Source organism: Sparus aurata, chromosome 10 (genome assembly GCF_900880675.1).
Source record: "Sparus aurata chromosome 10, fSpaAur1.1, whole genome shotgun sequence".
NCBI lineage: Eukaryota > Metazoa > Chordata > Actinopteri > Spariformes > Sparidae > Sparus > Sparus aurata.
Window position 1 is genome coordinate 32,176,746 of NC_044196.1, and position 23,183 is coordinate 32,199,928.

Sequence of the window (23,183 nt, forward strand, 5' to 3'; positions counted from 1 at the left end):
TTAGCTTAGCTTGAGGGATGTTATTACACATGCCGGCTGATCGGGAGCGATGTGTGAGAAACGGCCTTGTCACTCGGTCTTAAATCAAACCATCGCGGGCAGAAGAAAAAGTCATAGTGGATGGGGGGGGAAAAAGGGAGGACGAACGGATAGAAGACAAAAAACAGAAACGGAGGAGCGGTTAAGAAAAGAAAGAGCTGCACACAAGAAAGGGACTTTGTAAAGTCTGTCACTCGCTCTCGTCCCTGCACAGTCTGGAATTAAAGAGGGAACCAGAGAGACAGATTAAAGATGGCTGAAGCTCACATGTAAAACCCATAACCCAAACTTAACCCCGCTTGACGAGGAAGTAGGGATTGTCAAAGGAAGTGGGTGGGTGTAGATGTGTGAGGGTGGGTAGCTGCGCCTTTGATGAGCTTAATTTATAAATCTCGTCATATGATGTACAAGAAAAAAAACCCCGGGGCACTGAGAGTGGGCGCCTGTCACCGGCAGCCATGTTGTTTTACTGTTCAGAATCTCTTCAACAAGCGCTTCAGACCAACCTGTGCCCTTTTACATGACCTTTGACCTTGAGGCTTAGTCCTCAATTTGTTGAAGTAGATTCATGAACATTAAACAGCGTGTTTACACAACCGAGTATGTGCCACATTTGGCATTTAGCATACACCAGAATGTATTTTTTAATTTTTTTTCCTGGTAACTTTCAAATAATTATAATGTTAATTAAGATAAGATGAGATAAGATGTTCCTTTATTGATCCACTTTGGGAGAAATTCACAGGCAACAGAGCAGTACAGAGGGAAAATAAGAAGGAAAGAATAAAATAACAATTGAAAAAAAATATAATCAAAACAATTATAATCAAAATAAGCATACTATATACAGTAAATGTCCTTTTGTGTACACGACTTGTGCAATATATAATACATGTGAAAAATGGATGTGACTGTGCAAATGTGCAATGTACTCTGATATATTTAGTAACAGCAATGTGCAATAATTTGTATTTTACATATATCAAATCAGTAAAATGCAGACAAATGTAAAGTATAAAGGATGTTTCTCTCATAATTCAGTCAAGTAATATGAACAGCTTCAAGTTATTTGTGGTATGATGAGACACACAATGAGATGTAAAATGAAAACGTGTTGAACAGCTCCTCTCCATCAAACTGTGCTTTACTCCCCAAGTGTCGATCAAAGTGTCTTCATGTCAGGGAATCGTTATAATAATGTCAACAGGAAAAGGGAAATGTGGGAATCTGCGTCTGCTGCTTCTGAAGCTGTCTGTCTCAGCATCGGGTCTAACAGAGTCAAAAGGAGAGATGGCAGAGATCACTGCACTACTAACACGGCAGCCTGGCCCTGTGCGCTCACTGCTATAAGCCCTCCATATCATTGTAGTTTGAAAGTGTGCATGTGGGGGGTAATTACTGCATTCTTCGACTCTGCTAGTTTGGAGGCAAATAGAACGTCCTGCCTCATAAAACGAAACCAGCTCTTATTTGCTGTGCCTGGCGGGGCATGACGCCAGACAACTTTTTATAACACAATGCAGTATGGATCACATCCTCGGTACTTCTGCGGTGCTTTGTCCTTGCATGTGTCGGGCTAATTACAGAGGGATTGGCCTTAATAGATCTAGTGGCATTTTTGTGGCTGCTTTGGTCTGTTAGGATATCATACCATGAATCAACTATTTTCATTGAAGTTCAACTCAGTGTGTGCGTGAGCCTGAAATTAAAAACACCCCGTTTAAAAATTCCCCGGAGTGGGCCAACGTGAAATTAGTCCACTTGCACGAAGGATGGTCATGATGCGGTGCGACTGCGATGCTTGAACCCATGTTGGATTTGTTAAAAATGGCAATGCAGTAGCGTTCTCATGTCAGCGTTCGTGTCCCACTGGTTTTGTACGCAATTTGCCAAAATATTACTGCGTGTGCAACAACACGGAGACTGCTGTTGTCAACCTGCTGCTTTGGGGAGCTCATAACTTTTCCGCCTGCATTCTTTCTCATAACAACGTTATTGCAGTATGGCTAGAATATGAGATAAATATGAGTCATTCTTTAGTTTTTTTTCCCCCCTTAATAATATTGCTTGTCTAAATAGACCAGAATACAAACACACACAGGCTGGAATGAGAATAGAGACCAGCCATTATGGAGAATATAAACATCCCACACTCCTTCTCTTTCACATTTCTGATAAGGATCATGGGGAAGGAGAGAGAGTAGACAGCTCAACGGTCCCTTTCTTTTTCTTGCCACACACTCCCCCCGTTTCTAATTAACATTGTGCATGTTGTCAGGCTTTGTTTAATAATGCATGATTGCTATCAGCAGCGAAATCCTTTGAATGAAGCACCACTGAATGGGAACACAATAATACCACCAGGGGCTCAGGAAGAAAGACAAGATTGTTTTTTTTTTTTTTTGTTCCTTCTCTCCATTGTAATAAATGTTCAATGGGAAGCATCAGTGCCACCAAATGTATGAAAGTGAAGGTGCAGAGTGCAACGCGAAACGGTCATGTTGAGGATGAAGTGGGCACAGGTGGCGTCGCCTTTGAGGGAGTCTTTTTCTACGGGCTAGTGGAAACGGAACGGATCATTTGTACTCGTGTTCACGCTCACACATGTGATTAGAAATCCGTGATCGCGCGCTTTCCATGCAGAAAAAGCTGCAGCGTTTAGGCTAAATCCATCATCGGATAACAGTGCAGTTGGTCGCGGCTCGGCAGGTGACTCGTCGGCCCTTTAGGAGCAGATCCGCAGCTCAGTTTATGTGGAAAATATTAACACCAAATATTATTTAATTTTCGTACAAATCGAGGTTTCAAAGAGGCGATTTAGCCGTGTTTACATCAGCTCCTCCGTGTGTTCGCTCATACAGCACACCCTCTTGGTCGTCTCACTGGTGGTTACACAACATGCAGATGGTTTTGTTTGCCTCTATCAGCATGTGTGTGCGTGTGTGTGTGTGTGTGTAAATGGGTGTGTGTGCATGCCCGGTGTGAACAGGGAAGGGGAGGGCTGCTGAGCACTGTTTCTTGTGTGCCGCCTAATGTCATGTCATTATGGAAATTCACACATTAATTAACTCAAAGGCTATCACTTGGATTTTGGAGGTGCAGATGCATAAAAACAATAACCGCAGGAGACAGACAGCCGTACCTGCAGCGCTACGTATGGATCACACTGCAGCTTTGTCCTCTTGCACCCCGCTCAGGTTTTTTTTTTTTTTTTTCAGTCCAGTTGATTCTAATCAAATTCACAGTAGCTACAAACACTACTCATGAGAAAATTCTGTCTTGTGTGCTCAAATGTATGTATATGCATATGCGTTTGTGTTTGTAAGTGTGTGTGTGTGTGTGTGTGTGTCGTTGGTGGTGTGAGCGGGGGATGAGATTGCCTTAAATTGATTCCCTTCGCCACACGTCCCCCGCTCTCGCGCTTGCTGCTGGCCCCGCGGCGCTTGGAGACAGGTAGTCGTGTCTATCTCACCCCAACACAAATCGAGTGTGACAGGTGCGCTATCTTCCCGTCTTTTCTGCCATTTACAGCCCACAGAAATGAAAGAGGGAGAGCTGGGAGCGAGAAAGAGGATGATTGGTAACAGGGAAATGAGGTACTTTGTCATCATCGGGCCTACTGATTGGGCTTAGGGGGGGGCTTGTTTTTCTTTTTTTTTTTTGCTTTTAGTGGGTGGCGGTCAAATCTGCAGACAAAAGGTTCAATAAAATATTATTTCTTAGCCGAGGCATTTGCATGCACAGTCGCTGGCTCTTAAACAGACTTGAGAAAACTGCCGATTCCCCAAAACTTCAAGAGATCTGACATGATCGATCTCATGGAACATAAAGAGTCATGAAATGTCATGGTACGCAGCTCATGATCAGGTCTGCCTCCAGCTGAAACAACAGCATCCTGCAGAACAATGCAGCCAGACAAGCTAGCAGGCTAACCAGCGGCGCAGTGTGTCATCAAAGCTCACACACACTTGGATTAGCCGGCAGCCGTGTTACGAGCCGGAGACTACCACAGAGCATCCATCACTAAGGATCAAGCTCTGGCTTAAGCAAATGGATGACAAGGGATAGAGCCGTTCTGCGGCTAATACTAGCTCACTGTATCACATTGATTTCAACATCCATGTTAGTGGCCCATCGATAAACGGTTGAAACATGAATGGCAACACTCGGCCAATCCGTCTTATAGATTTTAGTTGTTGTTTGAGTAGTGCTGGATAAAAGAGAAAACATTTGTGTGTGTGTGTGTGTGTGTGTGCGATAAAGCTAAGCTACCCCATCACTTTCTGAAGGCACTTAGAGCTGTTAAAGCATCGACTATGGATTAAATGTAGTGTAAGAAGCATAAATATGTGCTTCTGATGAATTGGTTCACTGGATGTGTAAATTGTTATGTCGCTAAAAGACGAGATTTATATCTTCTATTGTATCTGAAAGAAAAAAGGCTAAATAAAGTCAGCAGTCACTCCGCGGTCAAATGTATTTACATTCCCAGCCGAAGAGCTATGAACGAGGTTTCAGCATTTATGAACAGTTCCTGCATTTCCTGACTATTCTCACGCGCAACAGAGGCGCTCTTTATGTGAAACAGATATCAACACTGATCTAAGGAGGACTTAAAATGTACTCTTATTATGCAGCGTATTTAATTGGTGCTCGCCACCAAAGCTGTGAAGGCAAAATCTTATTAGTCCACCCTTTCATCTGTGCGGTTTCTCTCTCTCTCTCTCTCTCTCTCTCTTGCACTCTCTATCACTCTCCCTCTCACGCACACGTGCACACGCATTGTGTGAAGTGACTATTCCATTTAGAGAACTGTCAGAACATACCCTGTGAGCACATCAGCCTCTTCCTATCCTCTGTCAGCTCCAGCCGAGGCTGTGTGGGGGTATGTCAGAAATGTGCAGGGATAGATAAAACCCGTGGAGCCAAACAGCTTTGTTTCATTCAGTTCCTCTCTCTCTCTCCTTCTCTCTCTTTTTTCCTCCCTCCTTACTCCCTCTCCCTCTTCCCATCCCTCTCCTTGCCTTGCATAGGCTGTGAATACCCTGCATCTGAGAAATCAGACCAGACTGACTCACAGGGCTCTGTGAGCCAGCGCCACCGAGGCTGCCAAAGCATGCTGGTGCCAAGCTGTCCCACCATGCACAGAGCCAGACCCACGCTGCTGCTGCCGCTGCTGCTTGTCCTGGGTCTGTTCCTCCACCTCGCCGACGCTCAAAGTAAGTGGACCGTTGGCTGTCACGTGGGCCTCAAGTGTTGTGTCCTGCTGGGTTGGGGGCGGGGTGGCAAGAGCGGAATTGTTTGATTTTTTTTTCCCCCCATTACACATCATCATATGCATCAATACTTCATGTCACACACATGAAACTCAATAAATACTTGATGAAGTACTGATGTGTACCAGTGTGACATTACCACTGCCACTGTGGAGAGATGCAAGTCTCTTTATTTAAATATGAGCAATTAAAATACAGAATTGAAATCTGTCAGGTTTTAGTGAATTCAGGCCACTCCAAAGAATAATATGCATCATTCATGGTATACATTTTTTTTTTAACCTAAATCAAATCAAATTTAAAGTCCTTTGAATATCCAAAGAAATGGAGACTTGTTTTTTAATCATTTTTTCACATTGTATTTGAACATCAGATGATATAAGACATATTTTGTGTATCTTATATCATCTGAAGGAGATTTTTGATAATCATAATTTACAAAAATACATTCTTTAAAAAATATTGATACACTGTAAAATCTCTTCTGAGTCAAACTCCAGTGTGGCTATTAGCAAATTGCAATTTTAGCACAATATTGTACTTCTCCCTCTCTCTCTCTCTCACACACACACACACACACACACACACACACACCCACACCTGTATTTCACAGGGATCCATCTCTTCATCTCACCAAACTATCAAAATGTGTTCCAGTTTCTATTTTCCACTTTCTTTCTCCTGCTGCAAAGAACTGTCATGTGAACCAGAAATTCTCAGGCCTCAGCCAAGAATCTCACGATGAGAAGTCATTGGAATTGAGTTACTTGACATCAGACACCTGCCCATTGATGTGTGACAACAGTTTTCAAACCTCATTGAGTTCTGGTCCTGCACCACAGCATCCCCCCCTTCTCCCACCGTCTTTTTTTCCCTTTTTTTTTTTACACTAAGATCCATGAATCATTAGCTTCTGGAGTCACAGAGGGATGAATAAAAGTTTTATGGCTCCCTTTGCAACGACTGAAATCCCCCTCAGTTCAAGCTGAATATCTTTGAATGAAGGGATCATTCACCCAAGGTCATATACAACGGAGCCACGCAAAGTGAAATTGATGGCTGAGATTTTCAACTTTGTGCTCGAGAAATGTTCCCTGCGATCTGCTCAAATGTGTTTTATTTTTCCTCTCTGCCTCTCGCCACATATGTCTCGCAGCGGGGGGAGAGGCAAATGGAGAAATGTTTCCTCCGTTTATCCCCCCCCGTTTTATGTGCAGCTCCAGGATTTATTGACACAATTTAATTACAGGACCTTCCCAAAACGGCATTAACAGCCGATAAACATCACCATCGAGGGGGGCTCTCGAATAGTTATCTTTTCCGAAACTCCCCTCTTCCACAGTCTCGTGTGAATTTACATAACGGCATTTGATGAGTGAGAAAAGAAAGAAAAAAAAACACTGTTGCCAAAACGTTGCCTCAGACAACTGTCTTGACTTCCACTCTTGCACGTCCAGACATTCCACAGTCACATTTGAGCACGAATGTAACAGAAACCTGCGCAAGTGTAGTCAGCAGCCCCCGAATCTCGACGCCTCCCTGCTCAACACCCCCCCCCCCCCCCCAAAAAAAAAACCTTCCCGGTTCATTTCCTTCCCTTAGCTGTCTGGCTGTGAGCAGCTGCTGCTACCCCACACCCTACTTAGACAGCTGTGCTAGGTCATCATTTCAAAGCCAAAACAAACTTATCGTGAGGTAGCCACAGTGGCTGTCTGTTAATGACTGAAGGGGGGGTGGGGGACGTGGGAGTCAGGGAGGTCGCGGGGATGAGGTGTCTGCAACGGAGGTACGAGAGCGAGTGTCTGTTCGTGGGCAGAACAGCTCCAGGCGGCGCACATTAGCCCTGGGATTTATATTTGCTCCGTTCTGTTCCTGCACCGCCTGATCTCCCACATGCACGTGTTTGTTCCTCCCTTACCCAACTCCCCTCTATTGTTTTCCTTCCCTAATCGCTCTCTTGCCAATTTTCTCCTCATTTCTTATTTCTCTTTGCCGTTTTTTTTTCTTTTTCTCTCCACTGTTTTTTCCGCCTGCGTCTTTGTCTTCCCTCCACCTTCTCCCCTCGCTGTTTGGAAGCAGTGCAGTAGCCCCCCCCCCCCCCCCCCCCCCCTTCCAGCGACGGAGAAGCTCCTTAATTTCCTGCACGTGCAAAACCAGCCAAGACACTCCGGGGCTCTCTCCCCATCTGTAGACCAAAAAAAGCCCTCAGTTCGATTTAACTCTGCTCCAGACTAACCCGCAGCACCAAAAACGCGGCTGTATTTCCGAAGGGAGAGCTGCCCTCTGTCGGCGCTCCGGATCCATTTGCGTGTGAGCTCGCCTCCGGCTGTGGACATGGTGGAGGATATGAGACACGCGAGAGCAGAAATGGCTGAGTCGGCCTGCTCAACAGATGGCACGATCCTCTGAGCCAGTCCTACTTGCCACCCCACACAGTGGACACTGCAGCCCCCTCTGAAGAAGAACGCCAATAAGCCCCCCCCCCCCACCCCCTTAAAAAGCACACATTGCAGTTAATGTGTTAATGGGAGTGCTACCAAATTTGTTCTCTCTGCAAATGTGGGAGGAACGTGATGGATTTAAAAATGATCTTAGAGGATTGTGCAGCCATGTTTCTCTGTTTGGTCTGTTGGTTTGTTATTGTTTTGTCTCCGGCCTTCTGTGTCCATCGCTCGTGCTCATTTTCTCCTTCACCCCGTCCCCCTCGCTCTTCAAATGCGGCCCAATTAATTTGTGTGGCAAATTGGGCTTGGCAATAGCTTGAAAGAAGGGCATAATTGTCCCCGGTGAGCCGAGGGGACGGAGTACGAGAGAGGAAGAGCGGCGGAGGCAACAGACAATTCCGCCGTGTCGTTTTGCCGAACAGTTGCACAAAGAGCGGGAGCTCAAAGAAGATGAGAGGAGAGCTGGAAATGCGTAACATCTTTACCTGGGCAGGGATGAAAACGTCGGCGCAGGCGTCCAAACTAAACACCTCGGCTGTTCATTAACTTCGAACTGAGCTAGAATGCACACACTGATTGAGCTGCGTTACCTGTAGCAGCAGAACTGAAAAATGCTGACTGTTCAAGGATTTTTTTTTATTTTTTTTTCTCCCTCAGTGATTGAAAATATGCTGAGCTACATCTGTGTGGGAAAACCTGCTTACAGAACACCCACATGCTGTCTGCCCAGCGCTGCCCCACGCTGTGTTGGACCATGTCAAACCCTGCGCCTAATAGTGTTTTAATTGATTCCTCCACATTGCTGGTGGATGGCGTGGTGAGTCCCAGCGAGCCTCTTTAACACGTCGAGTATTGACCGATCTCCTCTGAAGCCTCTAACATTAAGATGTTGGCGCTCAAACCTCGCCGCTCTCGTTAATGCATATTTTACAGCCGGCCACACGTACGGAGGCACGTACACTCACACACGTGGAATCCTTTTGAGTCTGCAGTCAAAGGTGAGCCGCATGGGATGAAAACAGCAAATTGTCTATCGATGCAACACTTCGTTTGAGCCGCTGCGGTGTGGATAAGGCGAGATGGGCATCAGTGTGACTCACTTTTTATTGCAGCAACAAACATACAGTAAAGATGGTCACGGTTAGATGTTTGTTAAATAATCAGAGCAGAGTCATTTGTCTCTCCTTTTACACCGAGATAAAATTGGACTCTTTTTTTTTTTTTTGTGCAAGGAACCAGTTCCCCATATGTTCACTGTAAGTTACACATTTATGATCCAAGAGCGTCTACTGCTCTATGAGGAGTCATTTGTTTGGCAGTACTGCAGAAACAATTCAACAGCATCTGCCAGTGTTACAGTCAGTTTTTCGTATTATGTGCAGGGGAATGCAGATGACTATGATTTGTCACAGTGTTCGTATAACAGACTAAACTACACATACCTCGACAAAGACCAAACATTCCCCTTTCGGTGCGAACTCATAGACACCAGCCACTTACTGTGAATATGACTTTTTTTTTTCATCAAGATCTATGCATTATTTCCTGAGAAATTCACGGACACGCAAAAAAAAAAAAAAAAAAAAAAATTCAGAATCTCTCCGTTTTTCCAGATCTGATCCAAAAGTTAATGGAGTCCGTTCTGGGCCGAGAGCCATCCTCTATCCAAACATCGTGGAAATCAATTCAGTAGTTTTTGTGTAATCCTGCTGACAAACCAACCAACCAACACACAAACAAACCGACAAACAGATACGGTTGAAAACTTCCTTGGTGGACCAAAAAAATCAGGGAAATGCATAACTAGTAAACGGCATAGAAGATACCACATTTTAGATATTTGTACCTTCCATTTCTTAAGAAAACCTTACACTTCTACTCCCCTATAAATGTCGTTCTCTTTATTCCACTACATCTGTCTGACAGCATGAATAACAAATGACCTTTCAGATTACAGTTTTCCCTCCCCTCCCTCCCAGTGGAACACATGTAATCTCCAAACCTGGTGATTTTAAATCTGAATGTTTGAGAGAAACTGATTAAATGTCCCTTGTATGGAGTGTTTTCACTCTGTGGAGTGAGTATTTTTAATTCAGTAAAATAATATGACGATTTCTTCCACCACTGGTAATGCGATACGAGCTAAATGATCAGCATGATACAGATGAAGGAGTCTGCATGCACACACACACACACACACACACACACAGCCAGGATCACCTTGTAGCGAGTCCGAAAGCTAATGATACTCTATTCCCCGGATGACATCAGGCTGTAATATGTGTGTTTTATGCATGCCTGGCCTAATATGAATTATTGTAAAATAGTGTTGTATTTGCATATGAGCTTCCGGGCTGTACTGAAATTAGCATTTTTACAACAGCTCAAATTAAATCCCTCTGCTTAATTTGCCTGCATGCTAATTTGATTTAAAACGAGTCTATTCCATTCCCTTTTACACTCATACCCACACAGCGCTAACGTACCAACCACGCACACACGCTAATTCAAGCGCACACGCACGTATGAACACACAGTATGCACTCTTGCGGCCTACACTCACCCCCCTCACACACACACACACACACACACACACACACACAGCTGCCTGGTACACATTGAATTAGACACACAAATAAGCACACACAGAGCTTACATGTTTGTGCACATAAAATGACATTAAAGGCTGAGGAGAACAGATTCTTTTCTTCTTTTTTTTTTTCTTTTTTTTTCTCTCGTTTGATCCAACTTTAAATCTCTGTAATTCCCCCCAGTCCACCGCCTCGTTCATCATTCTGCCGGACACTGCTCGAGTGGAAATCTCATTGTTGGCTCCACTCGTTCATTTCAAAAACGTGTCTTAGCGCGGTACGTCTTTTTAAAAGAAAAAAAGAAGAAAAAAAAAAAAATAGCAACAACATCTTCGAGGAGGAGAGAGCACGCATCATGTTCACACTTCAAATGAATGTGTTGAAAACACCTTCGCTGAGAGTGCCAGCACTTAATTACCATCTCGTTGTTTGGATGAAGACCTTGTGACGAGACTGGGAATCGGAGATAAAACAATGTTATCAGTGCCATGCAAGATGCTTCTTGCTCGCAGGTTGAACTAAATGAGTAAGAAGTCATTATCATTTTCTTAGGCTGAAAATGCTTGTACCGACTCCTTGTCAACAATGTGCGGCGCAGTTATGTTTAAAGGTTGAATCAGGCCCATTATTAACTCCATGAATGCCGATATCTGTGGCAACTGTGCCCCCAAGTGTATTATTTAAGACCATTAGCCTCATCTATGGATTGCAGTCATTTCTAATCGCACTTAGACCACAGAATCGCACAAAAGACGAGCAATTTTCACCACACTCCTGACCCGCCCACTCCTGAAAAGAAGCAGATAATCACATACAATATGGAGATGTTGTACAGGCACAGATGCAGGTAATTAAAGGCTAGCCAGCAGCCACTAATGCTATATCTAAGTGCACTTATGTCTCCAAGACACATTGACTTGAAAATGGTGGGGCAATTTAACCGTGGAATATTGACAGAACAAAAGCACCACAACCCAAATTGTACATCCATCGGAGTAGCAATAAACAATCTCAGAAACCCCTTTCTAGACATCCATATATATTTGAATACCTCTACATGGAATGACTCCGTTTAACTGGATTTCAGTCAGCCTGGTGCCTCCTTATCTGTCCTTTGAGTATAAGGTGCCACAAAAAAAACAAAACAATAGAGAACCATGTTAACGCAATGCACCAGACTATGTCACTATACTTAGGCTGTCTCCTTCTCTCACACGCACACTCTCACACAAAGGGTACCTTGTAGAATGCCTTTGAAGCCGGGATCAGCCGGCGAGCTGAGCACGGTGCCAGCTGTTTTGCATCTGCCGAGCTTACACTTGGCATGATTCCGGCCTTGCTGGCATATGTGCTAAATCTGATCACCCTTCATGCGCTATGCCAGTGAACTGTATAACAATGCAGGTGTTTCATGACATTGCCCCAGTGACAGTGCAATTAATGGATTGATGCTGTAGCTGCAGTAATGGGATTACTGGACCAGTCAAGTCTGAAATACATCAGCGTTGCGCCTGCACAGACGATGTTTTACCGCAGTGTGCAGCCGGAACAATGGAGAGCCGGGGTGCATCATCGGAACATGCAGTAATCTGAGACACAAAGACACAGTAAAACATAGACTGGAGTCTCGAAGATTAAGATGATTTTGTTCTCGTGGTACAAAATGTATATTCACCTCTTTGAAACACAAAGATGTTTATGGATCATGTCCATTATGTTCAAGATCAATATATTCTGAAGGCGGTGGAGATGGTCTTGCAAGTCCTGCAATGGTAGCAGATTATCTCAGGACCCTGGATTGACTCGTCGAGCTCTTTCTGCTGACAGATCCCAGAATACATTCAGTCATTTGATGCAGGTTTTGCTAAAGCACATTTTCACCTGATATACCTTCATGGGTTTACTCATCGATTTTACACAAGCCAACCATGATTATAATTTCAGCTATTATTAACATCGAACTATAAAGCAAGGAGTCTATGTCTGTATGTTATTCATGTATACCGATGCTCTGTATTAATCTGAGTCGGTATTTGATGACCTGTGATTGAGATTCGACCATCAAACTGTCTTTCTTCAGAAACGCCCTCTGCAGCATTACGCACTTGGCATTCAGGGAGCCAAGATGTAGATGTACAGCATGACGAAGCCTGCATGATGCCAGGATTAATTTGTCATTCTCTAAATTAATTTTTTTTATTATAAATGCTGTAAAAGGGACACTTGAATATTGCTGAGAGCATCACTTTCCTCCCCGGGTAGGGACGGCAGGGAGGGCGTGTTTGGATGGAGGGATTGTGTTAATGTGCACTTTTAACAGCACATAACAGTTTGATTATAAAAGCATTTTTGAATCGTCTGCCTCAGAAGTCAATCTGTGTATGTGTTTTTTTCTGTGGTCGTGCGCGTGAGCTCGCGTGGGTAATACCTGGCCCTAGGCTGGAGCTTTGGTCTCACTCCAGGGGTCCTAAAAGTGCGACACTTTGCACTGATCTCTGCGCAGCACATTTGTGTGCCTGTGGGGTATGTTGAGATTCTGCAGTGGGGTTAATGGTCTAAACCATTCATCTCCATGGAGCGCCTCGGGGCGATCTCTCACTCCCAGCCAGAGAGCTCACATCCTCACCTTCTTACCTACAGCACTCTCCAGTGGCTTGACGCCGATTGGGAATCTTTACGCCCTGAGCTCCTCTTGTCAAAGCTGATTTACATTCAGTGGAGTGAAGTCTGTCTTTAGAAAGGCGTCTTTCTCACCTAATACTCCCTCACACACATCTGTCACACTATTTCCTGCCCCTCACTTGTTTGTTTGCTCGCTCACTCATTAACCCGCCCTCCTTATTCACGCTCTCGCCGACTTGCTCTTACTTTGGCTTCTCCGCGCCGCCAAAGTGAGTCATGCCATTTGCGAGGCTGAGATTTATTGTGACACGCAGCTTTAGTGCGGTTTATTAGTTATGGCAAATGAGAGTGAATGCCTCCATTGCGAGGCGAAAAATGCTCTCACGCCACAGCCAGGCCCATAGGCTTTTCCAGTTGAAACCGAGCCAAGCCCTTGTTTCTAATGGCAGAGAGCTCTGAGTGCCCATCCCATCACACCGCGGAACATGGAGTATGCATTCTCCTGCACACACACACATACGTGATTACGGAAGGGTCCCTGGACATTTACGAGGTGTTTATACAGCATCCATCATAACATCCATGAACAGTCTGTTTCCCCTTAGCTTTTAATACTCCCATGGTGCCGTCTTTCATGTCATTCATCATTCTCTCATCATCTAATTAATTATCGCAATCACCTCCATCACTTGAGTCATGATGAAGGATATTTCAAGTTAAGTGTAGATAATTAATGTACAGCGGAGAGGTAAAGTGGCAGTGGTCATTTGCCCAGAAAGGTGAGATCTCATCTCGCATCGAGCGCGTTTCATCACAAACTTGAAGTCCCCTCGTGTTTGATCTCGCTCCGTCCTTACCCAGTCCTCCGCTAATCCACTCATCTCCAGACTTTTTTCTCTCCCTCAGCCTTATAGTTAGTACAAGGGAACGCATATGGAGGGATGCTGAGGGGAGAGGGTTGTTTAACAGACTCGATGATGTCAGGATTTATGCCTACATGGATTTCTTTAAGCACACCTTCCAAATAAGATTTTCCCACTCTCCTCTTCGTGCCCCTCGGAGAGAGAGAGAAAAACACACACATGATCAGAGAGTCTGGAAGAGATTCCCTTTCACATCCTCGATCTCTCTGCTGCAACCGCCTGGGTAAGACAGAAATTTAACACAGCACAATGTGTTGCCTCTTATTACACGCTGCAATTTAATTGGCTGTGCTTTTCCTCCCATTGTGATTATTCAAGGAGAGGTGTCCACAGAACGGATAAGCTGTAGTGCCATTAGGTCCCACTGGGACAGGCTTATTTGTGTGTTTGGCCAACCCCAGTGGGAGGAGAATGGAAATACCCAGAAGACATTAGTCAGTTAGCAGGTAGCAAAGTGCTACTGAAAGGCCTGATTAAACAGGACGAGATGAGACGAGTGTTAAGTGTGCAGCTGTGCACTGATACTGAAAATTCTATATCAAATACAGGTTCGTCTAGAATGTCGTTCTCAAGCAAATAATTTGCCTCAAAATGCACACCATAATGAAAATGAATTAGAATTATTATAAGCTGTTTTGGCAACATAATGTCATTGTGCACAAGGAGCTGTATGCACTGCTCTGCATGCAAATACAAATTCACACTCCCACACATAAGATATTTGATATGTTCCTCAGGCAGACAGTGTGTAACCAACAGTATCAGCTGCACATATATTCATGGTCTGAGTAGTATACATGTAAAAAAATAAATAAAAATGGGATTGTGTTCTCCACAGACATATTGGACACCTAATGGAACCAAGAGAGGGACAACATGGCATGTCTGTAATAATATGCTTTCATTCTCCATTACTGCCAAAGAGCACCACTGATCAGATGGTCTAGAAAATCCACTTTGACCTATGCTAAAAATAACCATATCCTGTGATGTCTGCCTCAGTAATATGCTGTAGGTACAGTATACAAATAACTTTGTTTGAGGAGAAGACATTTACAGCACTAGATAAGATATCTTCAAAATAAAATAAGTGAACACAAACAAAATATGAGGAAGGAAAAGGGGGCGGGGATGATGTGTACACTGCTAACTAAAGACATGAAATCTCAAAATACTATCTGCACACAGAGATTAAAAGTAGGTAGATAGAAAAGAAACGAGCATGGGCGGGAAGCTTAGATGGAGATTAACTAAAAGAATGGATGGATTGACTTTCAAAGGCATTTGAGCCAGATGAGGTGATAGGAATGAAAGGAAGCGAAAGCTAATATAAGTTGCAGGGATTTCTTTTATGTTTCTTCAGTGCTTAGTCACGACTCTCAGCTAAAAGATGATTTCCAAAAAGTAATCCTGGAGCCTACAGCTTTAATCCAACTGATATGATTTTGTTCTTGGCATCTTATGAAATTATCTTAACCCTTTAAATCTGAAATTTGGTAATGAAAGTCAAAGGTAAACAGATTTAAAGATATTGCGGTTTGGATTGAATGTCACATTTTGATCTTATTTCAAGTCTCTTGTCACACACAATGAAACAAAGTCCACTTTTCTTTTTTTTTTTTACCTAGACAGTATTAGTCATTGCATTTAACTTCGACCGACTTCTATCAAAGCTGGGAGCCAACATTTCAAGGCTATGAATTAAGGGAGTCTTTATTGTGTGTGCACAAAGGGAAGCACTTTGACTTGCTGTACTGTTATTATTATAGCAAATGGAAACTGAAGCGTTATTGGGGCACAATTACAAAAATAACAGATGTTCACGGCGTGCGGGGTCGGAAAAAGTGATCTGAAAATACAATCTCGCGTTAAAATCGTAATCCACCGCAACAGACAGTGAGGCAATAAGCGATGAGAATAACTCGGGTCTGGGCAACTTAGTAGTAATCAATTGGTTGCATAGTGACTAAAGCGATTCAGGGATGGAGACGGGAGTCACAATAATAGCAAACAGAAAAGCAAAACAGAACCGTGAGAGGGTATTCTTATCTCGAGATGACTGCTATCTCGTGGAAGACAGCCACTTTTGTTTTGCCATGCCTCATTGTGTGTTGTCTTTGAAATCCACAAGGCCCTGTTGCACAGCATTCATTTTGTTTCATCACTCGCACAAAGGCTTGACTGACATTATTTGAGATAGTTTGTTTCAGGTACAATGAGAGTAATTATTCAGGCTTACGTTGAGAGCAGAGAGGCTCCCGACAGCACGTAAGCAATATTATTGGCAATGATGGAATATTACAGCAAACTGGTAAGAAAAGCAACAGTGGCATCATTTTTTTTTTTTTTTTTATGGTTCATCAGTTCATCACTCCGCCTTCACGCAGGTGTTGTATTTTCATGGGTCGAGGTTGCTGGTGGTGCTCGACGGTGTTCCAGGGGGTTCCCAACAAAAATGATGTAATTTATTTTTGCTATAATTCCATCCGAAAGTAGCAAAATGACAAAATGTATGAATATTTTGGTCACGGGTTTCATATTATCTCTGTAATGACACGTCTAAAAAGCCAAACTCTCATCATGATGTGAAAGAATCTTATGAAATCCACGTTCTAATGTCAGCCAGTTTAGGGATAAAACGTTTGAGAAACAGTGAATTACGGTGAATTTACTGTGAGAAGAAAAAACTTCTACCACAAAAGTCCCACTTCCCCTGTGCTCCCTGAATCAGCCGCAGACGAGAGGAAAGTTTATCCGCTTGGACAGTCATTTTATTCTTCCCCTAACATATTCAGGTATAATAGAGCTGGCGTCCATCTCTGGAGACGCTGTAGAGAATGCCCTTGGTCATGCATGCACAAAAAGCACATTGCTGTTTACTGCAGCCCTGCCACTGCTCTCAGCTCCCCCCACCCCTGCATAGGGCTTCTCGGAAAGGCGGATCTATCCACCCGGTCACTGCTCTACATCTGTACAAGATCTAGAAATATTGATTAGGTGATAATTAAATTGTCCATCCCAGCTTGATATGGATTAATAATTGCCCACTAATGCCCTTCTGACATTTTGCTGTATTGACTCGATACTGTTTGCAGCGGTGGGCCGATAATTATGACGCTTGGCATTCTTCATTTTGTCCCTAATGAGACCAATCAGAGTTGGCTCGACTTTTGCCTAAGAATTAGAAAGGAGTGAGAAGGAAGGATAGATTTTCTCTTAGGACCCATTACTCAATGCTCTGGGCCTCATCCCAGAGATATTTCCTTGTCTTACAGGAGCATTTCCTTTCTTACATTCCTTATTTCTTGATCCGCAATTACTGCTTTGCCAGAAAAATAGAAAAGACACGCTGTCCCATACGATGCCGGACCGAATCACGTAAAGAGACCATCTTTGGACAAACAACAGCACCAGTAGGAGTACTATAAATACTGAGATGAGAAGGTGGTATGGGCGTCGTGCCATATCACCGCGTCGACTTCCTCACTGCCATCTGTGAGTGTTCCTCCTCTGGCATTCTCACAAAGGCCTTTTGTGCATTTTCCCCCTTTGTCCCTGTTTGCAAGGTTTAATTAGGTTATTTACTTGAGCCTCACCTCCCAGTGTTTCATTATAGTGGGCATTGCAGATAGGGTTTCACACAGGGCAGGGGCAGATAAAAAGTTAGGACAAAAGATGATAAATGTCGCAAGTGGGGACCGAAATGCAATCTGGCTGCCACGATGCAGAGATGCTCTAATGGCTTCCCAGCAAGGAAGGGGGAAAAGGCACTGTCGAGATGGCAACGTGATAAATGGTACCGGGATGGCTGTAAGGACTGTAGGCAAGACAAAGAAAAAGAAAAGAGTCGTGGAAGGGGAAAAAAAAAAAAAACGAAGATGACCACAAAATGGAATCTAATTAATCCTGACTTGGTTCCCTCTTCTGACAAATTCAGCGCAGAAGAAGAAGAGGAAGGGAAATTGTTTTTTTGGGATGTGTTCAGCTCCCCCCCTCCCTTCCCTCCCTTCTCTTCCTACCATTCCGCTTTTCCTCCCAGGTTGAAAAGGCAAAGGGACGTATGGGTTCTGACAATGCTCCTCCTGCACCTGTGGAATGATTAATGACAGCGGACTCGCCTTACACGCTGCAGAGCCAAAATATCTGCTCCAACAACACGCCAAGGAGAGCTCTGCTATAAACATAATTCATCTGCTATTTACCAGCAAATTGCACAAATGTAGGTTTTAGAGTCCATTGAAATACAACAGTAATCATTGCGGACCATTTTGTTTGCACTATGCTGATTTTCTCTATTATACAAAATTCCCAAATGGCCTTTACCTCTGGTAAAATAGCCCCGATCACATAGGATTCATGTAAGTTAGAGTTTAACTATAAGTGCTGATGTTAATATACAAAATGAGAGAAGCAGGGAAGGAGAAAGCCACTCATACACGGACCAACGAGTGGATTACACTGCATTAGAGCCAATCTCCGATTCAATGAGATGTTGAAGTGATGGAAACTGATTTCCATTAAAGTTTCCCTTGTGCGGAAGGCTGGTTCATCTAAGGATGTAGTTTGCAACTTTGACTATAACCTTTAATCAGTATCTGGACAAAAACACAAAGCTAAGGTATTGGAATCTGTATCGGGAAGGGAAACAAATGGTATAGAAAGAACATGTTATATCCTTTTATGATGGATTTGATATCTGTATGTTACGATTCAAATAACTGACATTTCAAGCCATCGTAAAGGACATTTATTTATGGGCCCAGCACTGTGACAAACTGCTTCTATGTCAGTTTGACCCTCTCCAAGTCACTTTGCGTTTTCTTTATGTGCTCAAGTGTACTGAGAGCCTGAGAATATTCATGAAGTTAACAATCATGCCGAGTCAATGTGGCGGCTTACTATTTAACCTTTAATCTATGTGAGAAAACGGAGTAAGTCATTACTTACTGAGGACCATCGTACCTTGTGGCATTTTGCGACAATGTCATTGGCGTTTTTGTTTTTTTTTACTCTCTTCCTCGCAGTTTCACTACTCCACATTAAAAGCCAATAGCCCCAGACATCACTAACCGTTGTGCTTTTATAAGAATTTAGATAACTGCGAAAAAAAAAAGGCATTGTAGAAAAATAGGACTTTAGAGAAATGTCCCACAACCAGCTGACTTGTGGTCAGAATGGCCGACGTATCATCTGTACAGTATTCCTTTTTGCATGCTTGTGTACATATACTTAATGCACACAAAGACCACACACATTCACTCACCCGGTGGACTCGAGCCCATTACGGCTGGCAAACATTTGCTCTTTAGGCCTTTGTGTACCCTCTCGCTCTGTCAACTGAGGCTCAGTTTGGCCAAGGGTGAAAAGGACTGAGAAGGGAAGCGCAACGAACTCCGCCAGTCCAATGGCCGCATCTCCGGTCCCCAACAGTCTTGTACCCTAAGGAGGCTCCTCGGCTTTAGAAATGTACCCCCTTCTTTTTTTTTTTACCCAGATTCTGAGAAAACACGACACAACATTCTGTTAAATCGAAAAAATATAATGGCCTATACATGAACTCTGCGAAGGCCTATCCTTGAAACTACAAAGCCATCAGCAGTTCAGAGTATTTACCTTACATTTCGTTGGTCACTTCTCACCCAGCAATTCAATCGTCATCTAGATTTCTCATTATTTGCTTAGGCAGGTTTCCAACAAAGTTGTGAATATTCACCGCTCCATCAGTGTTCCTTTTAATCACCCCTAATACAGCACAAGTATTTCCAAGGTTAAAGCAACTGTATTTTTGGCTAATCACCGGACAAAAGCAGGATTTTAATGCAATATTGAGGCTACTTCTCAAAGAAAGTAAGAGGTTTTAGGACCAGCTGCGTCACACTGTTGCGTTGCATTTCCTTTTCTAAAAGCACAATTAATATATGTTAAAAAATGTGGCTGAAAAGCAGAGTGCCTCGTAACACCCTCGCACTGTACACAGACAAACACATGTACGCGTGGAGTCATCCTCTCTACACTTCTCTACTCATCTCCTGATGAATCATCCCCCCATCCACACACATCAAGAAAGAGCCTTTCAAAAGTGATCTGAAGCCCTTAATTTCACTGGATTATTTTAATTACGTCCCCTGAGGCGTGTTGTTTTTGGCTCCTGGGGTGACATTGCACTGTTTGCTTCCAAGTTAAAACCCCCGTCCGCCCGTCTGACCCTGATACCAACCGCCCTCATTTGTTTCCCATCTGTAGCTCTTCAAAGACGAAGCCACACACACACAACACACACACACACACACACACGAGCTCAACTGTTTTCTTCGGGGGCTCGCAATTAAGAATTCAAAGACCTCAACTAAGAGTTACTGCGTGTGGTTTAGGAGGAGACATATTAATAACGTGTAGCTGACAAAAACAACCCACTAATACACAGCTAATGTGTTATCCTGCAGTATTGCATGTCACTCATTTAATGTGAAACTAATTAAAAATGAGTGTATCATTAAGAATAATCATTTGAATTTAATTAATTTGAACAATTATATGTCATTTTGACATATAATAGAAGCAGCTCAGGGGCAATATTTTAACCACAAAATGTATTTTAATTCTTAATAATTAATGCTTTTGTGAAACGTTAAATGAGATAGAGTAAATTTAACGAAAGTTGACAAATTTAATTGTCAAGCGACAGCATTATAAGCATTTACCGTGCATGCCGTGCAAAAATAAAGCTAATGTGTTGCTTCTGTCATTGAACAATACTAGTATCTGTTTAAAGCGAGTGACTAATGGTATCAAACCTGTGCATGACACTTTCACTTCCACCAAAACAGTGCGGCGTCATTGACAGTTTTCAGGACGCGTATGTGCGACTGTATTCTGAGAGATCGCACTCGCTGTTGGCTTCGAAGAGGAAAAGGTGATTTTTACCTCAAAAAACGTTTCAATTACTGCCATTTTTCTTCCTCTCTTTTATATGCAATAGTCTTCCTTCACTGCAGCGTTAAAATTAGTGGCCTGTGAAAGGTCACTTTGGTCCTTGAGTGACTGTTTGCGGTACCTCCCCTGCATATTCTTTGTCCCAGTAATAGGTTTTTTGGTTTGAGGATAGCCATGACTGCAGCCGGTTGCAGAGAACAGGGTTTTTCAGAAATGCATTTAAGCTGTAGTATATTTTGACATTGTTCATCATATTTTTTTTTTTTTCTACAGATAAGTGAAATCTGTCCCGGAGTTTGAAACTGGCAGTAAAGAGATGGTTGGATGCAGAGTAGTCCAAGGAAAATTTTAATTAAAGGCCTATATATTTTCCCATGAACTTAGGAATATCTGCAGGATGTCTGAGCTGCTAAAAGGAAGCCAGTTGTCATCTAGCGGGATCTCTGGAGCACGATCTAGTTTTCCTGCAAGCGCCTGACAAAACACAGTGCAGGGAATGTGTCACCTCTTATGGCCTGACGACTGGCATCCATCGGAAATGGCTTGGCACTACGTACCCATAAAATTAGAGTTCTGTTTAAATATACAATGTCGAATCCTTGGAATGATTTGCTACATAATCCATCTCTGCTCGTACGGAGACAAATATGAGGCAAGCTTTTCCGCTCCGTGGTTGAGGGCAAAGACAATTATGTGAAGTTTATGCTGTAAAGAAATAGGACAGGCCCGAGCGTAGTGTAATTCTCTGCTGAATAGAGACAGTCGAATATGTTGCCTGTTTGATTTTTCCATTCCACTCTTGCCATCCGTATCTTTCTTTTGATTTCTGCTATTTGTAGCGGAAAGCCAGAAGCTTTATAGATTGTGATCTTCGCGTGCCGCCATGGTGATATTTTTCTTATCAATCTGACATGAAATGTACATCACATGTGCGGCAGAGGCGTCAGAATCATACGCGGTCGCGTTCTCGTATTATACACACGCGTTATTACACTGGCAGTAAGCCAGAGAATGTTTATCACGTTTGCAATTTTTAACATCTTTTCAAGTCTGTGCAGCCCCAGTACGATAACTATTGGCCATTTTGCTGCAGCACTGCCATTTAATGAATCGTTCCATTGCCTGGTGGATAACAGAATGAACGAATGGCTTTCTGTGTTAGTGGCTGCCACTGCCTATCCTATCAGATAATTAACTTTTTGCAAATAGACTGCGCTGACTACCAAACAGAGTAAGCCTGCACAATTAGAATTACTTATCTGTGTTCTCTCTTTTTCCCAGACGTTGGAGGAAAAACAAACAAGACAAACAAATCTAAATTTCATACTTCGTGCTCGACGGTTTTTTTCCTCAGACGGTCACACACGGATTGGCCCCAGATTTGTGTATTCACACACAAATGAACAAGTAATGAATGAGGGGAGATGAAAATGAAGTCTTATTGAAATGGAAGCCTCCGTATTATTTTGCATCAGCGTTTGACAACCTCAGCCCAGATGTTCAGAATTTTCCAGCAGGAGGGTCTAGTGTTTTCCACCTCCCTCCCTCTCCTCTTTAGTCCTTTTTTTTCCCCTCTCTCTGGCGGATGGTCTTGCGCCGACAGTGGCGCAATTCAATATTTATATGTTTCCTTCTGTTTGGTTTCCACCGCGAGGGGAGGTGGGCTTTCATGTGTCTGATTTGCCACAGCAGCGATTCAGTTCCAGCTTTTAAAGCGTTGGGGGCCGTTTTGAACAAAGCCATCTGTTTGAGTGGGCCGTTTTATTAAGTGACAAACTGGATCCCTCTACCTCGCTAATGTGTCCCGTGGGAGATGTGTGTGCGTGCGTCTGGTGGAGAGACAGACACGGGAAGAAAGAGAGAGGTAGAGGCTACATGGTTTCCTCTGCAAACATTGTACTACACCGCAAAAGAGACCTCGGCACTGATGTAGCTGTCATTGCACAACTGAAAGGCTTTTGCCTTATGAATCTGCAATGATAATTGAATAAGGGAGCCTTTCACTTCCAATCTTACCCCATGAAACACCAACTAAGAAGCTCAGCTGTGCTCCATAAATAACCCCTTATATTTATTTAATGGAACCTCCCGGAATTTTCTATTGTCCCACAACCCCCCAATTTATTAATGTCGTTCTCCCATTTGCAATGTTCGCTCCATCCAGCAAGAATATTCTAGCGCCCATGAGAGTGTGTGTGTCTGTGCAATGCATCCACATGTGCATGATGGGCTGTGCACCTCTGGAGCCTTTTTTCTCTCCCATCCCCCCCACACACTCGTGCCTTGTCATAGAATCTGTCAGTGCATTGAATGTGGGACAAGAGCATTAGCCATTCTTTTTGAAGCTGTTGCTGT

The 23,183-nt window shown here is 43.4% G+C and overlaps 1 protein-coding gene across 48 annotated transcripts in view; it reads left to right on the forward strand.

Moving 5' to 3' along the window:
• The window catches only part of LOC115589468 (receptor-type tyrosine-protein phosphatase delta), a 365,710-nt gene that overhangs the window by 265,175 nt on the left and 77,352 nt on the right, over window positions 1-23,183 (forward strand). For all 48 annotated transcript variants that reach the window (XM_030430322.1, XM_030430329.1, XM_030430330.1 and 45 more), the window contains one exon: window positions 5,073-5,258. In XM_030430322.1, coding sequence (XP_030286182.1) covers window positions 5,156-5,258 — 103 coding nt within the window. In that variant the 5' untranslated portion in view covers window positions 5,073-5,155. The remainder of the gene's footprint in view (window positions 1-5,072; window positions 5,259-23,183) is intronic.